Here is an 11,434-nt window from a genome sequence, read left to right as displayed (position 1 = left end):
CTGGATGACTGTCTGCAAACACTCCTCTCTGCTCACACACCAACACGTGGATCAAAGACGCCGCCATGGCCGAGACAGGACCGCAGGAGGAACCGAGAGGAAGGGCTCAGTTTGTCGCTTCTTTCTTCGTCTTCGTGTGACATGCGTTGGTTTATTTATGGGAAACGACGTCAGTAGAAAGGTGAGTGAGTGAGATTCAGTCTGCTGAGCTGGAGATGTGTACATGCTGATATCATGGAAATGTAGATGTAAAGATAACAAAGATGTTTGGATACTCATCTTGTGCACTCGATGTTTCTTTCAAGAGAATTTATATGAAATTTGTGCAAAATCAAGTTACTCTGGATTTTTTCAATAGATGTGGTGAACTATGAAGAAATTCATGTTGTGAAAAAGCTTCTGGGTGATTTTGACGTGTTTTAAGTGCAGCAAACTGTATAATCCATGAAACACGATGTCCAGGTTGGTCCTATGTACCACAGTGAAACCTTGTCAAAAATAGAGCTATTGATTAGCTGTTAAGTGATCAGTGACCTTCCCTCTGACCTGCAGCATGAGAGTCAATACATGTTTGCTTTGATTTTGTGCAGAGCTGATTTAGTCAGCTTCACGTATCGTAAGCACTGGAAAATTTGTCTTATTTGCAGACTTTTCAACATTTTGTACTTTAATTATTCCATATATTTAAAAGAAATGCATAATTCTGGAGTACATTAAAAATGGTATTTAGTTTGGCAGCAGCGATGTTTCTCCTGCGATGTTCTGCATTGAAAAGATTTTTCCAGTGAAAATATTAAAGTTATCAGCAAAATGTACTTTAAAAAATACACATTGTGCAGCAGAATAGACCTTTTCAGATCGTTTTATTATATATGAAATTATATGAGTATTATTATGCTTTTGCATCACTATGTAAGCAGTATTTTGATTTTAATAACTCCACTTTTGGGAAGTTTAATCTTTAAAATTACATGATAGATGAGTAACTGTAGCTGTGAAAAGAATGTAGGTGAGTAATTTCCCCTCTAAAATGTATTGGAGTGTAAGTATAAAGTACCCCAGAAGTGTAACTAAATTCAGGATTTGGGTAATTTTGCTTAATTACATTCCACCCTGATCATATTTCATTATGTAGAGAGAGGGACCAGCTGCTCAGCGTCGACTCAGTCACGGGCTCCTCTCAAACATGGGGGTCTCCATCACTCACAGACTCGGACACTCAACTGTGTTTTCTCAGCCTGTGGGGTCGGACGTCAGACCGCCCGATCCCAAACTCCTGCTGCCTCCAGAGGACAGCGCTGAGACGTCGGGGACTCCTCCAGCTTTCATCTCCGTCTTTCTGCCTGAGTTCCCACAGCGTAAATTTCCAGGACGAGACCATTTCCAGGTACTCTGATTCACAACGTAGGACTGCTCAACAGCATTAAAAACAAAGCAGTGGAGACATTGAGATAACTGAACCTCTGTGCTCACAGATCCTGGGCTTCATAGCCAAAGGCTCATATGGACCCATCTTGAAAGTGAAGGACATTTTCAAAGACAAGACCTTTGCTGTTAAGGTTAGTTCAGCTATAATAGTTAGTACTATAACAACATTATATAAAAACATAGGATGCTTTTTGTTTAATCATTTTCGTTGTTGTGTAGGTTCTCCCAAAGTCAGAGATCTTGAAGCATGAAGTGGTGGAGCAGTCGAAAGAAGAAGTCATCATTCAGGTATCGCAGTGTCAAATTACCAGCTGTGGGAAAAAGCACCAGATCAAATGAACTATTTTGAGAGTAGGGTAGAAGAGTAAGAAGCGGAAATGATGCTACTCAAACTACATGTAAGGAGGGATATCAGAGCTGTTTTCCTTTCAAATAAAAGGACAAAGATGAAATGTTTACTCTATTTCCTCTTCTTCATTAAATGACCTTTATTCTACACGTGGCACCTCAGATATGACAACCAGTGCGTGATCACTGTCTGAATCTGTAGATACATGAGTTTGAATGATTCAGTAGAGCGACACGCAAGTCCGCCAAGAATTTATTATATGACACCAGAATGCGATTTGAGGGAGTGATGTCATCCTCCTTGTTAGCCAAATGAACAAAATGCCCCCTTGTGAACCTGCCATCCCCCCTCCATCCCCTGGTGCAGGGCAGAGGGGTTGTTTAGCTGAATATATTGGTCTAGTCTGTCTGACTCATTGATCTTTAATCGGACTGAGGTCTGTGCTTAAGTTAGAATCTGTGGTCCCGACCGTGGCTCTGAAACACCAGTAGCCTAACTGTGCTGTGTATTGATAAATCCATGGTGCTGTCCGTGGTGCTGAATACGATTGCGCCTCGTTCTCACAGCCCTTCTGTCAGTTTTGTCTTGGATCTTTAATGTTCTCTAAACTATATGCTATAAAAACTCATTTCTACAGTTGTAGCCTATATGGAGTCACTTCATGGTTAAAGCGACAAGTAAAGGATGTAAGGCATCATCTGGACTACAGGAAGTTCCTCATCCATCTCTCACTGTTATACTCACTCTCACTCTGTGTGTGTGTTGACTGTTGCATTGCAGCGGCAGCTCAAACACCCATTTATCCACAATCTGCAGGACTGCTGGCAGACACAGCGCCACCTCTTCATTAGTGAGTTAATAAGTATCTAAATGACGGCACAGCTCGACCCTCCTCCCTTCTACTGTCCTTCCTTTCTTTGAGTTTTCCTCTTGTGGTCCCATAGAGTAGACTGCTGCACCCTTACAAATCTCAGTACTGGACACTGAAGGGGCACACTGCCATCTAATGAGAGCGCTGGGTAAAGCTCAGCGTGCTGCCTGCATGAGTTTTTATCAACAGTGATCATGAACGTGTTTCCAGTTTTAAGTACACTCAGTGCTATTAGCAGGATAAACTCAGATTTGAGTAAGAGCTGTATTAAATCAGCTGTCAGGAGAGTAAACAGCATGTGTGTTTTTGAGCGGACTGATTCCTTCCTCCTTCCTTTTCCCGCCAACATGATGAGAAAATCTTTTTTCTTTCTGATATTTTATTTCACGCTGCCCTGAGTTACATCATTAGCTGCTTTCAAAGACATAAAAAGTGTGTGTGTGTGTGTGTGTGTGTGTGTGTGTGTCTCGTCCTCTGCAGTGTGCGACTACTGCGGCGTGGGAGACTTGTACACTTACTGGTTACTGAAGGGCCAGTTTGATGAAGATGAGGTTCGGCTCTTTGCTGCAGAGCTGGGCAGCGCGCTGGGTTAGTCATAAAAGGGTTTTTTAAACATGAGCATCCTCCTTATCTTGTATTTATGTTGCATATTCTCACTTTTGGTCTCTGTTTGTTATTTCTAGGATTCCTGCATGACTTGGGGATCGTGCATAGAGATGTGAAGGTGTGACTTTTTAAAATGTCATTTATTTATCCTGCATTTTTGACTTTATGTGAGAATAATTTTACTCTTTTTTCAGATGGAGAACATTCTCTTAAGTGATCAAGGTAATTTTTTTGTGTTCACATGTTTTTTTACTTTTGGTCAGTAAAAACATTTAGAGAGTCAGATTGGATTAATTAACTTTATTAATCCTGGACATGTACATTGACAAATAACAAAAGAAGACATGGTAACACACAAACCAACACAAAAAACACCTACTGTTGATTCATTGATTCATTGATCCATTGATTCAACAATTCATTGATTGTTGGGGAGCATCCTGACTGTGTGATGCACCTAAACATAGAACCAAACAATATAACATACATAGGATTAGATCTAGAATAGTATGTTGAAGGTCATCAGTTTGAGCAGGTGTTTTGATCCAGGTCACCTTCGTTTGTCCGATTTCGGACTCTCGCGGCGGCTGAAACGAGGAGGAAGAGCGTTCACTATATGTGGGACTCTCCAATACATGGGTGAGATTTTGGTTTTAATTTTCCTACAAATGAAATTTATCTCTCGACAGAATATTCTCACTTGCCTTTCAGGGCTGTTTTGGTTCACTGCATTAGAGCATCATCAGAGCCCCACCTGCGTTTTGCTCCCATTGGAATCAGCTGACCCACTTATGGATGTGATGCACCTGTGATGCATTCTTGCTTTTGGTTTCCTCCAAACACATTTTTGTCTCACATTTTTTGTGATTTTCTGAGTGATGTCGGTTTCATCTTCAGTTTTTTTTTTTCTCTTTTTTTCTGAACAGCTCCTGAAGTTTTAGGTGGGGGTCCATACAACCATGCTGCTGACTGGTGGTCCCTTGGCATTTTGTTGTTTGCACTGGTGACAGGAGAGGTGAGGGCATATGAACTCAACATTTATTAGCTCTTTGTGGTTCTCTGTCAGTTATTGGTCACTGCAGTTTGCCTTTTTGCTTTTGCAGTTTCCGGTCCCTGCAGAGACGGACCACGGCACCATGTTGACCAAGGTCAGACATTTTCCTTATGTCCTACCCGAGACCTTCAGCTCTGCTCTGGCTGTCCTGCTCACTGAGGTTTGTAAATGTCATTTTCTTCTTTCTGCTTTCTACACTGTGATCCCCCTGACTTGTCTTGTTTATCAGTTTCAATTTCTCTTTATGGATGCAGCTTCTGTGCAAGAATCCAGTCGACCGGCTTCGTAACCTGGAGCGATTCAAGATGCAGGCCTTCTTTCGTGGCTCTTCGTTCGACTCTCTCATCCTTCAAAAGACGCCTGTTGACGTCATCCTCAAGCTCAGGACTCACCCTGACTGGGCAGCCAAAGCGAGGAGAGGCCTTTCCCCGGACGACTTTGATGGCTTTGACTGTGATCAGATCCTGCGTTCTCCCACAACTCCCAGTGAACTGTCTCCTGCTTTGGCCAGTATGGACCTGAGCCCAGCCGCAGAGCAGAAGTGTGAAGCATGAGACTGGACTGTGTTTCTGTGCCTGCATACAGATGCTGACTGGGCATGAGAAGCTCTGCAGATAATGAATATTCCTCTGATACACGTGTCACCTCTTCAACTTGGACTTTTTACTTCTCCTCTGCATTAGCAGTATTACCAGATTTGTTACTCACTGTGGTCCTGCAGCTGATGTTCTGCCACATTTTTTATCTCTGTCTGTATATAACAAAGAAATTTACCTTAAAAGTATTTGCACTATTTGTTGTTTATCTGCAGTTTTGCAATTCTGTGAAACCACTTCAACGAGTTTATCCTAAAACTTTGATATGAAACTTGGTGCAGTTCAGGTCTATCTTTGATTTCCCTGCTCTCATGTGTACTTGTATTTGTACTTGTATATTTGAATCTTACTTCATTATCAAAAGTAATCAGTTAATAATATGTGTTTCATAATACACTCAGGTAATATTGGGATATTTCTGTGTAGTCATTAAATCCTTGTATTCATAAATGTGAACTGTATTTCACTGAGCTTTAATCAAAGTGATTATGACTGTTATTCACTATATGTTTAATCGATAGCCCTCTTTTCACAAAACACAGCTAAATGGTCCCTGAAGTTGGTTCTCTGACCACGACAACAGAGATTTGTCTTTCTTACAAAGAGCTTTTCGGCTTCAGCAATTATCATTAAAAATGAAAGAGTGTCTCATCAGTAGAATAAATCCATTAATCTAAGTTTTCTCAAAATTATATGTATTGTATTGAAATTACATAAAATAGAGCACTGAAGTTCATGATGGTTAGAAGATCGTTTTTCAGGCCTTTTTTTGTCTTCAGGTTTAGAAATTCATGCTTAATAATCAGGAATCCAAGTTACAAAGAACAACGACCTCCAAAGATAAAAACTCATCTGAATGTGTCTACTTTAAATGCTTCTGTGGGACCAGTGACACCAGTGTTAAGTAAAGCAGTCCTACTGCTGTGTTTGCTGGATAAAACATACCAAGCGTCTCACTCTAAATCAGTTATCATGTGAATGTTGTACCTGGATACATTCTGGCCAACTTTCAGCCTTGGGTCGACCTATTTAGAGGAGCACTCACAAACCCATCGAGGACAGCCTTAATAGGACAGAAAATTGAGGACCAGATAAAGTATCATCATTAAATGCTTTTAATTAGGTAACAGAGGAAAAAACTCGAGCGTCCCGGCGGAGGCAGCCACATATAATTGCTGTACTTCTTGAAGTCATGTATCTATTTAAATCTGTATCTCCTGAATGGGAGTGCACCGACTCCTCCTCCCACTGCCTCCTGACATTGAATTCCCTCTCAGGCCCTTGTCTTAGACAGGTCCACCATGTCTGTGTTGTGGCTGTATAGTGGCAGGCAGTCCAGTGACCCATATCTAGTTTCAGAGGCACACTGACCCACAATAGTGAAGAGAGGAGTCCCCTGAAATGCAGGCAAGTCGTCCCACTGAGTCTAACCAAACAATGAAGTTATATAACAGAACACACAGCAGAAAACACCCAGTTTCCTGAACGCAGCATAAACGGCAATGACGCAGATGAACATGATTCAACACCTTCGACTTATCGCAACTGAATTCAAAGGATGGAAAAGAGTTTTGCTTGCAGAAAAGCATCATTTATTTAAAAAATAAACGTCTCATGCGGCGTGTAAAATAACAAGCTTCTGTGTTTGAAGCCAAAGACACAAAGAGGGAAAGAAAAGTAGAAAATTCCTTCTTCAAAATGGGAAATGATTCGGCTGGCCTAAATGTTGGTCTAATTTGGGCCATACTAGCATGTTCTCTTACATGGAGTGGAACCTAGAAATGATTTCTATTTCTGACACTTTTCATCATATTTTTCACAGTTTAAAGCTCATGAAAAGAAGCCACTGAGTGCATGAATTGCTCTGAGACTGAAACACCCCAGTGAATTTGAGGGTGAGGACCAAATTATCAGGAGACTTGAAGCTCTCCTCAGGGCACATTTTTACTAATTAGAATAAAAATAGCACGCCGTGGGGGTATGGTTAAACGCTTAAATTGGGTTGCTATAGGGGTAGAGGGTGCTGACAGAACACATTATTTCACAATCAGCCTGAATATAAAGTGGGACCTAAAATGGTTGAGTTAAAGACTTATGTAAAACTTAAAACAATTGTGGATATGAATCTCCAATATACACCAAATTTAGAAGCACTGACTGATTATTAAACACAAAGTGGGCTGCTGAAGTGGGCATATCAGCATGAAGGAAGCAGCTACATGGCAAAAAAATGTTCTTTATTTAAATAGAACAATGATTCATCAAAAATCTTCTCATTTATGTGGGACAAAGGTGGGTGTGCAAGCGCCGCCCATGGGGTGTTGGCTTATGAGGTGTGACACACTTGAGCTGGATACAAACTAGAGCTGACTGAGGGGCTCCGTCAGTGCTCATCTCATCAGAGGACAAGACACGTTTGGTTTCACTGTCTGTCAGGTAAGAGCTTTCACCGCTCTTCTCTTCCTGTGTGGGTAAATCTATAGGTATCAAGATGATAACTGTTAACTTACAGATGTTAGCAAGCTGATGGGGCAGTTAGGGACATTTATTCATGAGTGTTGTGGACTTTATATTTTACCTTATTTAAGTATGCAGCAAATGCTGATGGATCTTTACTTACAGCAACTCCAAAACTCATGTCACATCCTTCATTTAACTTTTGTATGCCTCTGTTGCATCTGTTTCACACCTATTTAGCCTGTTTCTTGTTTGGTTAAATTAAAGTAATCAGTGTTTTACTTCTTTTATCAAGTAATTGTGCAAGGTGGAGCAATGGTGAGCAGTGTTGCCTCAAAGCAAGAAAGTTCTGGGTTTTGTTGCCTTTCTCTGATGAGTTTGCATGTTCCCCCCTAATCTGGGTGGCTTTCCTCCAGGTGCTTGGGCTTCCTCCCACAGTCCAAAGACATGCAGGTTAATTAGTAACTCTAAAGTGCCGTACAGGTGTGAGTGTGAGCGCCTCTTCCCCAGTGTCCTCTGGGATCTGCCCTGTGTGACCCTGCTAAGGAAAAGCAGTTATAGATGGATGACTGAAAATAATAATTGTGCACTCAGGTTTTACGGTTGCCTTGCATACACAGTCCCTGTTTCTAGAACTGCATCTCTAGAAGCTGATTTAGAAGATTTTCCACATTTTCTGTCTTAACAAGCTTCATGGATGGATAATATCTGCCTTTTCATAATGTCACCTCTTCCACCAGAGGCTGTAGGACAATCAGTCAGTCAGGATGACGCACCAGACCCCCACACTCTCCGAGGCGCAGAAGAGGGAGCTACATGAGACCGCTCTACGCATAGTTTCTCTAGGGAAGGGCATCCTGGCTGCAGATGAGTCTGTGGGTCTGTAGCACTCTTTCTTTTCTAACTGCAGAAAACAGCCACACACTGATAAAGACCATCCAGTCCAAAGAGTGCACACCATGGATATTAACTCTGTAACATGTGTTGAGCACAGGCAGCATGGCTAAGCGGCTGGCCCAGGTCGGAGTGGAGAACACAGAGGAGAACCGCAGACAGTACAGGCAGATTCTCTTCAGTGCAGACGATCGCATCAACAGCTGCATTGGAGGGGTCATTTTCTTCCACGAGACGCTGTACCAGCACTCTGATAACGGCGTACCCTTCGTCAAAATGATCAGGGACAGGGGCATCCTGGTCGGCATTAAGGTGTGGCAGTTTAGTCCCAAATAATCTAAACCTGAAGTATCAAATCGTACCTTAAGGTTGATGGTTGAAGGTTTCTGATCAAACATGCATGCTGGATGGATTATTACTTGTTTCTGCATATATGAATTTAACATGATTATCGCTTCTCTATTCCTTATGCCTCAGGTTGACAAGGGTGTTGTTCCCCTGGCAGGAACATCTGGAGAAACCACCACACAGGGTCAGACTTGACAGCTTTAGTTTAGTAAACTGCTGATATCACCCATAGGAACACATGTTACAAGCAATTTATAGATGTTTTTTTTAACCTGCTCCACAGGCCTGGATGGATTGTCGGAGCGCTGTGCGCAGTATAAAAAGGATGGAGCCGTCTTTGCAAAGTGGCGTTGTGTGCTCAAAATCAGTGACACCAATCCATCTAAACTGGCTATCGCAGAGAATGCAAATGTTCTTGCACGCTACTCCAGTATCTGCCAGCAGGTCTGCACCCTATATCATAGAGTGTAATAGCTTGTCTGTAAATCTTTGTATTGTTCTGATAAGCTCTAATTTCTCGGCCAGCATGGCATCGTGCCCATCATTGAACCAGAGATTTTGCCTGATGGAGATCACGACATGAAACGTGGCCAGTACATCACTGAGAAGGTGGGATTCTTTTTTCTTTCACGCTGCATGGGCATGGGTGTGTGACACTGTTACTACAGTAATAAGAAGTGAGACAGAGAGGACGGGACAAAGACTATTCCTGATGCACCAAACTCTCTTTGGCGTTGCAGGTCCTGGCTGCAGTGTACAAGGCCATGTCGGACCACCATGTGTATCTGGAGGGCACCCTCCTCAAACCCAACATGGTCACTGCTGGACACAGCTGTCCCACCAAGTACAGCCCAGAGCAGGTTGCAATGGCGACTGTCACCGCCTTACGCCGCACTGTTCCCCCAGCGGTCACTGGTAAACCAGACTGCTGTCATGCTTGGATTTCTACAGATACGCATGAAGTTTGCAGAAACAAGCTGAAAGTGAAAATGATGTTTTCTGTTCGATGCAGGAGTGGCTTTCCTCTCAGGTGGACAGAGTGAAGAGGAGGCGTCTGTCCACCTCAACGCCATCAACAACTGCCCTCTGGCCAAACCCTGGATCCTAACGTTCTCCTTTGGCCGAGCCCTGCAGGCGTCTGCACTCAGAGCCTGGAGAGGACATAAAGAGAACGAGAAAGCCGCCACTGAGCAGTTCATCAAGAGAGCAGAGGCAGGTCCACCTCTTATTTTCTACAGAGAAACGATGATGATGATCAGATCCTCTGCGGTACCACTAACTGGTGTTTGGTGTCTTCTGTGTCCGCAGGCGAACAGTCTGGCATGTCAGGGGAAGTACACTGCTGGTGATAACTACGGCGAGGTTGGCCAGCGCAGCTATGGTTCCTGTCATGCATACTGAATAACAACAGAAGCCATGTTTCAATTCGCATTGTGTTCCTCTCTTACCATAACATGGATGAATTGTAATGTAGACAGTTATATCAGAATTGCGACACTCATGATGATGTTACACGAAAACAAGTGACAGCGTGTTTTCTTGCCTTGACAAATGAGGACAATCAGAACATGGCCCTGGGTGTTTCTACTGCATGTATTGAATGAAAGATGTTTGCTTCACTTTTGTTATGGATGTACAGTTTGCTCTAGTGGCAGTGCCATCACTGAACCCTTAAAATCCTGCATTTACTGCTTAGTATCACAGATACTAACTTGCCATGTGCTGTATGTAAATTGAATTTTGGCTACAGGGCAGTGACGTTAGTTTGTATCACAGCAAAGTTAATTAAAAATAGTGAATTTCTGACATTTAACTCCCCGCCTATTTCATGGATATATCTCTTCAAAGCTGCTCTGTGTTTGAGTGTGTGTGGTTTAGTTTTGTTAGCGGCCATGCGCAGGTAGAAATGTTACACCAGAATCAGCTTCAAGCTCATTTGCATCTGCAATCCCAGAGCAGAAAGTACAATCAGCACAACTTACAGCACGATAGGATTTTGTGTGTGTAGCGTCTCTCTAATAGTCTGAGTGTGTAGTAGTCTGATAAACATTTAGTTTAAATGTAAGTATTCGAACAATAAAACAGTGTTGAGGTTATGTCTGGTGTGGACATTCTGCTTTATGATATATACATTACTTGAAAAGTTCAAAGTTTCTATATTTCAGTCTCACAGTCTGTAAAGTTTTAACTACGGTGGCCCTGAGGGTTCAGAGTATTGCAACTTGAGAAGACATGCAAATAGACAAAACACAAGCAAGTGTACTCCATTTCCACATTTTGCAAATAGGTTTATCATCAATGTGATACTTCTCCATAAACTTCTACATAGAAATGTCTATATTACTACTACTACTACTACTACTACTACTAATAATAATAATAATAATAATAATAACAATAATAATAATGCATTATTCTTATACAGTGCTTTTCAGAGTACTCGAGGATGCTTTAGATATTCACCTCTTATTGATCTTATAACTTGTAATTAAGGTCAGCATCAGTTTCAAAGACAAAACATTATACTTGAGGAGAAAATGTAGTTTTTGAATGATTTACTTCTCATCACTTTTGAAAACTTTCTGAATTTATTCAAAAACAGAAGATTATATAGTGAAAGGAAGAAAAAGCCTCTGTTTCATGAGCCGGGTCGAAATATGAACTCATGTATTTATGTAATTATTCTTATTGCATGCAGGCTAAATATTCAGACCTACAGGTCTACATATTAGGCGCATCCCCTCTGTTTTGTGCGTGTATATTCAAGGTCAATCCAGGTGATTATTGATGACACAGTACCAGTGTGTATTTTATTCGCCTCTGCATTGGAT

General features: G+C 41.8%; 2 protein-coding genes across 3 annotated transcripts; both read left to right on the top strand.

The window, feature by feature from the left end:
* The first annotated feature begins 8 nt into the window (after positions 1–8).
* Positions 9–5,483, top strand: LOC143323516 (ribosomal protein S6 kinase-related protein-like). The gene is made up of 12 exons (XM_076735389.1): positions 9–181; positions 1,136–1,387; positions 1,476–1,559; positions 1,648–1,716; positions 2,558–2,627; positions 3,129–3,236; positions 3,332–3,372; positions 3,449–3,476; positions 3,804–3,893; positions 4,181–4,269; positions 4,358–4,468; positions 4,563–5,483. The coding sequence occupies exons 1-12, from the start codon at positions 158–160 to the stop codon at positions 4,860–4,862; spliced, it is 1,266 nt and encodes a 421-aa protein (XP_076591504.1). The 5' UTR covers positions 9–157; the 3' UTR covers positions 4,863–5,483.
* Positions 5,484–7,264: 1,781 nt separating this feature from the next.
* On the top strand, positions 7,265–10,699 carry LOC143323723 (fructose-bisphosphate aldolase C-like). 2 transcript variants are annotated; one of them, XM_076735734.1, is made up of 9 exons: positions 7,265–7,340; positions 8,102–8,240; positions 8,356–8,567; positions 8,733–8,787; positions 8,887–9,047; positions 9,129–9,212; positions 9,344–9,518; positions 9,616–9,815; positions 9,912–10,699. In XM_076735734.1, exons 2-9 carry the CDS (start codon positions 8,129–8,131, stop codon positions 10,002–10,004), a joined length of 1,092 nt encoding a protein of 363 aa, XP_076591849.1. In that variant the 5' UTR covers positions 7,265–7,340; positions 8,102–8,128; the 3' UTR covers positions 10,005–10,699. The 2 variants fall into 2 exon arrangements, with proteins under 2 accessions (XP_076591849.1, XP_076591850.1); XM_076735735.1 differs by having other exon boundaries at positions 7,309–7,342; positions 8,087–8,240.
* Positions 10,700–11,434: the final 735 nt, after the last annotated feature.

Source organism: Chaetodon auriga, chromosome 7 (assembly GCF_051107435.1).
Source record: "Chaetodon auriga isolate fChaAug3 chromosome 7, fChaAug3.hap1, whole genome shotgun sequence".
NCBI lineage: Eukaryota > Metazoa > Chordata > Actinopteri > Chaetodontiformes > Chaetodontidae > Chaetodon > Chaetodon auriga.
This window is presented reverse-complemented; position numbering and strand designations above follow the sequence as displayed.